Source organism: Protopterus annectens, chromosome 11.part0 (assembly GCF_019279795.1).
Source record: "Protopterus annectens isolate FY-2018-M chromosome 11.part0, PAN1.0, whole genome shotgun sequence".
Classification (NCBI taxonomy): Eukaryota; Metazoa; Chordata; order Ceratodontiformes; family Protopteridae; genus Protopterus; species Protopterus annectens.
This window is the reverse complement of record NC_056745.1, coordinates 1,356,350,440-1,356,356,439: the sequence shown is the minus strand read 5'-3', so window position 1 is coordinate 1,356,356,439 and position 6,000 is coordinate 1,356,350,440. Positions and strand designations below refer to the sequence as shown.

Here is a 6,000-nt window from a genome sequence, read left to right as displayed (position 1 = left end):
TAAGAATAAAGGGTCTGCTAAAAGTAACTTGATTGAACTGGCTAAGAGAATTCAAGGTTTCAACAAACCAAAATGAAAAGTAATAATAATAATAATATTGTCTAGTATACACAGAAATATTCATACACAAATAGAAACTTTGAATGGGTGATGATGCACAATAGCTTGTAACAAAAATAGTGGATAAGTATATCTGTGAGGAAAACATTTAAAGAAGCATGAAAATTTAATATTTTAATGGTCTGATAAGAAGTTTGTGCTACAGAATAAAACAGCACATACAACAGAAGCCAACTTTTCTGAACTCCCCTGGAGACTCATTCTTCATACTTTGGGTATATGACTGAACAAAAATGAACACTGGGCAGTACCCCTACATATCTAAAACATTGTAAGAAAAAAGTTCAAATAAATCACTGTCAGCAAAAAACATAACTTTACAGACTTTACTTTTTGTTTGTTAACCATACTGAGAGTTGTTACCTTGCAAAACTCCACTGTACTGTAGTTGGGGGAAACAATGTGGCTTACAGGTGCAGTACTGTATTTAAAAGTTGTACAGTTACATTAACAAACCTGTCTGGTCATACAAACAATTGATAAAGCTGTAAGCTGTCAATGACATGCCTTCTATAGTCTAAAGTACAGTGTTTGACTCCTGGCAACTCCACTGGCCTACTTTGCAACTCTGAGCAAGTCACTTAACCAGACATTGCCACTGGGTCACTTCAGAAAAGGGATGCTTATATTAAATGAAATTACCTGGTTAAAAATGAATGAAAAATAAAGTTAAGGAAACTGTGCATCACTCCTTGAAGACTGCCTTTTTTATATTTAGTATACTTGTAAATGTACTGGCAGACAAATAAATACAAAGAGAGGTAAAGAAAAAAGTAAAACTGTGAACAATGTCTGGAATCTTGTAATCCTGCTACTCACAGGTATCAAATCACTTAGCACTGAAATACTGCTGCAAGCTGCTGGGTTCCATGGTAAGGTGGTGGATAACTGGGTGCAAAATACTTAATTAGAGGCTGCTGATTCTGCATTCTACACACACATTTTACGTTTCTACCCAGATACACAATTACTAGTAAAAGTAAAGTAAGTCAGCTACCAAATACATGATTCATTCACTGTTAATATCTAAAACAGGGACATAACCACAACTCAAATTATCCACAGATTTGGATGAGAGTTTTGGGTGAGCAGGGTTCCACTGAATCACTGCTTTCTTCTCCTTTACTTAGCACGATGATGTCATTTTTTTGATGGAATTGGTTTGCTTTATTTTGGTTGATTTAATGTTAATAACCCCTCTCAATTTTTGATTAATACATGATTTTTTAATATCCACTTAAATTATCAACTCAGGGAGGTGGCAACCTGGTTTAATGACTCATCTGACAGCTGGCACTTCAGACGTACTGCAACCCCCCACTCAACGCAGTGTTATTACTGATACATTAAATATAAGCACCAATTGTGGGGGACAAAACCAAAAAGTGAGCGGAGACACGACAGTGTTACTCTGAATCCCAAATAGCTGCTAGAGCCCCCGGCATGATTCACAGGATGTGCAAGTATCAAACTTTGAGAGGAAGATGAATTGTGCAATATCTTCAAAAAACCTTAAAGCTCAACTTCACTGCCTGCTTGAAATATTGGATAAATGTTTTACATCAAAAGATATTGCTCAACTAAGAAGTGTCTTAGTTGAAAGTGTAATCCTTACTAGCTTCAATCAGGCCACAAAATATGGATACATTCTTCTGAAAGATAAACAAGAGTGAAGCCAACAGCAGGCACTCAACAAGGTCTCATGCAAGCAGTGGTCAAAACAGAGTCATCAGCTTTAAGTAGCCAAAATATAATTGTATACCTTTCCAAGGTCTGTAGCCTCAAAACATATTTCTAATTTTCACTTGGAAATGGATTCTAAAACTCTGCAGAGTATGGCTGTGTCAAAAAACAAAACAAAACATTTTCAGGTTTTGCCTCTTTGGTTTTCAGTTTCAAATGAAGATGTGTAATTAAACGCAAAAAAAAGGGACAACAAAATTCCATTACAACTACTTGTTTTGATGGCTCATTGCAAGCCATTCATGAGACACTTTTCTTTGCTCCACTTGTTCCTAAAGTCTAAGTGATGTTTTCCTAATTTAACAATTACAAAATTATCAATTAAAAGCAACATCTAAATGAAGTTTCTAAAAGACATTCCAGCCTTAGAATGGTTGGTCAAAAACTAAACATTCATAGAAAAAATAACTTAACATTCTTTTTAATTACACAAATTACAACAAAGTTGGCACCTTGTATAGTTAGCATTGTGGGAGAAAGGGGCCTTACTCAAATTAAGTTCCTCTTACCTTGAATGCGGGGTAGTTTAGTACAGGTGTGAACAAATACATCACATAACATGCCTTCTACACCAGGTGTTACATCAGTCTAGGCTCAAAATAACAAGGATGAGTATACCGCTGAAACACCCAATACTATATGTGAAAAGATTGGGTAACTACAATTAGTGTAATGGTGTGCCAAAGAGCTGTCCAGCAAGAAGCCCTGTTGACTACTTCATACAAGGACCTTTAGGTTACAGTCAAGCAATTTGAAATCAGTGCTTGAATTCCCTACAATAAAGGCAGCACTACTCAGTATTTACTCGGCTACCTCTCAGTGCTGAGTGAAACTCTGTTCATCTATTTTACCAGAAGCATTGTCTGTATTCCACAACAGTGCACAGCACTTGCATCACCCATCAGAAGCAAATGTTTCTCCTGCAAAGCCATTCCATACGTCAAGTTAACCAGTCTTCATCTTATAACTCTGCCCATTTATTCAATTTGGCTACAGTGTGATGAGATCAACCAGATTGCCTTTTGGAGGAGTCATGCTATCAGGGAAGAAATTTACTAGCGTGTCGAAGAGCTGAGTCCTTTGGGCATAAGTGTGGTCAACATTAGAAAGTCCTAGGACAGAAAATAAGAAAAAAAAAAAGATTTGATATACAAGTAACAAAAAAAAGCAACATAACTTAAAACATGCACTACAGAACAGACTGAACTAACCAGTCTCCAGTCTTCAAAATCTGCCTGGCTAACAGTTACCAATTAGTATTGCCTTTTGTTTCATTATAACGACTCATATTATAATATCAGTTACACACTAAACCAATGTAGTTGACACTTTTAGCTTTCCATCATGCTGTACTGACAGCTATTAAAAACATAAAAGAAACACTATTCTGCATAATCTACAAAACAAATCTATCCCACTCAAGGTTGTAGACAGACATGTTTGGTGTGCTGAAGTACATTATCTAAGAAATAATGTTGTTTAAATTCTCCAGAACTATACACAGCAATGATTGGGATGCAGAAAAGTCCAAAACATGCTTAAAAGAAACAACACTCATTTAAACATAGCAAGTGCTGCTGGTGGTGTAGAAGGATAAAGTCTTCACTGCGACCAAGGTGACTTGAATTTGATTGACTTGGGCAGCTGGCACTGCCAAGGTAGGTTGCACCAAAGGTGGTGGTGCAGTAGGACCATGTGGGTCGGATTACAGCTCACCAAGCCACTGACTAGAGGGAGCCCTCAATGGCACTCAAAGGGACAGGGGTTAAGGATCTATATGCAAATGGTCTCATTGTTGAGGTGGTGGAGAGAGCACAAACTCTTCAGTCCCTGCCTAAATACTGGCTCTTCCATATGGCTTTCATCCAAGTAGATCTGAGGGGATCCCCTACTATTAATTAATGAATGACTTGTGTCCTATGGGGAAAGTCTTGATGGGTGGCAAGGCATAGGAGGGAAAACATAAAAACAAAAGCAATAAATTAATTAAATAAATAAATAAATAAAATCTAACTTTTATACTGGTAAGAGCAGCAGCTGAAAATGAAATATACATTCCTTATATCTTTGGGGTGGAGAATTTGGAAAGGTGTGATTTTTTTTTTTTTAATTACGCATGGTAGATAGGAAGCAACAATATGGCATTTGTGAAATGTCTGGCTACAGCTCAGCCCCCAAGTTGAAACATAAATGTCTCTGGAAAAAGTGCTTACTAGTGAACCATGAACAAATCAAGGTTTAAAACGCATTAGCATTTTATCATCAGAAAGACTAAAATGATCACATTAAATTATCTGTAAAAAAAACAAAGAAAAAAAACAAAAAAAACTGCTAATGAAAAAGTGGTCTTCATTAGACAGTCTCAAATTTTCAGTTTCAGCATACAACTGTAATGCAAAGCACATGCTTATCGCTATTATCAGCATAACCCCATTTCACTAATAGCTTTTTCCCACCTCACATTTTAGTTTTCTAAAATACCCCCACCAATACAGTAAATATGAAATTTCACCTTAGTACAGTAATTCTGAACCTTTTTGTAGTGGGGAAAACCTACAGAAGCTACCATGTTTGTCAATGAAATTTAAACAATTCATCTGCTGTGATGAGATGGATTTTTTAAATGGTTATAATAACTGTATACTTATACCTACAACAAAACCACAGACAGACTGAGAATGGCACATTATTCATATCCATTACTTGCTGTTTATATGACATACAGGGACTAGATATGATGACATCTGTAAATCACACAATGAAACAGGAACAAAGACGATGTAATGACCTCATCACTGATGGTTAATAACGAATAAAATCTTGAACATGAAAATAATGCTTTACAAATCCAATATGACAAAAAATTAGCATTTCAGTTATGTCCCTCTCTCCAACAGACATATACTTGGTTTGCAAGCCCAAAGTCATAGAACACAGGTAAACTACACGCTTACGTCAGCTGTATGTATGTATGTATGTATCTATGAGAAAGCCTGTAAAGATTACTGAAATTAGCATACATGTCTGACATGACACCTGACCCAAATATAAAATGTCCAAAATTCCCTGACTGAATAGGCACTTTCTTTTATTCTTCCAATAATTATTAAAATCTCCACCAAACTTGCAAACATAGGAAACATTGTTTCAAATCTTCTATATACATAACAGTACTCGCATAACCATATCTAGTAAAACGTATTTCAAATTTCCTAGACTTTGTAGCCAGTACTAGGTACTCCGCAAAGCATTTTCCACACTGATTTAATAGACACATGGCTATTAAAAGTAAATGACTAGTTTTAAACTACCCTTATGAACAAGGTGTCTTTCACTGACTGCAGAACTCCATAAATGTTACTAATAATTTTCCTAGAGTCTCAGTAATAAGTTGAAGGAACAATAGTTTATAACAAGGATTGAAGAAACAATCCTGCAGCTGAGACCATCTTAATTTTTCTAAAAGGTCAATAAGACTCTGTAAACAAAACAATCTCAGTCTTAAGCAGAGACTGCTCTAAAGAAATTGTCTCGGATTCCCACATTAAATTATGTCAAAATTGTAGTTTACCATCGGATGGAAATATACAAAACAGTTGGAGATGCTGTATACATCTTCTCAGACAATATTTAACTGGAGATAAAAGATCTTTTCCCTGTTTTATACCCAACTTTTAAAAGACTAAAGCAAACATCCATTCCTCCCAGCAACTTCCTTAAAAAATCTTAAGGATCTTTTGAACAACATTATATTACTGGACAGTTATTTTGCTCGACAAACTTGAAATGCAATACCTTTCAAGAAGCTTTTGCTATTTTGGTAAAGTCCAAAGGCAAAAACTCAACTATTCTCTAGTACAAATGGAAATTCAGAATACATGGATCACATTTCTTTATATTTACTGTAGTTATTTTTTGACACTCTGGGGTGGGGGGGGGAGTCATTTCTTCCACAAAAATGATTGGGCCAATCATCTAATCTTAGTAAAAAAGAACTGCCAGTACTTTCTAGGAGAGCCTGAAAAACATTTTGATGAAATGAATATTTGTAGAACATCCAAAATCAATCATCTTTAATTCCCTGATTAAAAATGATGCCATTTAGTATGCAAACATGTTGTGAACTGGATTCCCTTG

The 6,000-nt window shown here is 35.6% G+C and overlaps 1 protein-coding gene across 1 annotated transcript in view; it reads right to left on the bottom strand.

Annotated features, from left to right (window-relative positions):
- Nucleotides 1–221: 221 nt before the first annotated feature.
- MKLN1 (muskelin 1) overlaps nucleotides 222–6,000 on the bottom strand; it is a 1,607,387-nt gene continuing 1,601,608 nt past the window's right edge. The window contains exon 17 of the mRNA XM_044087317.1: nucleotides 222–2,975. Coding sequence (XP_043943252.1) covers nucleotides 2,854–2,975 — 122 coding nt within the window. The 3' untranslated portion in view covers nucleotides 222–2,853. The remainder of the gene's footprint in view (nucleotides 2,976–6,000) is intronic.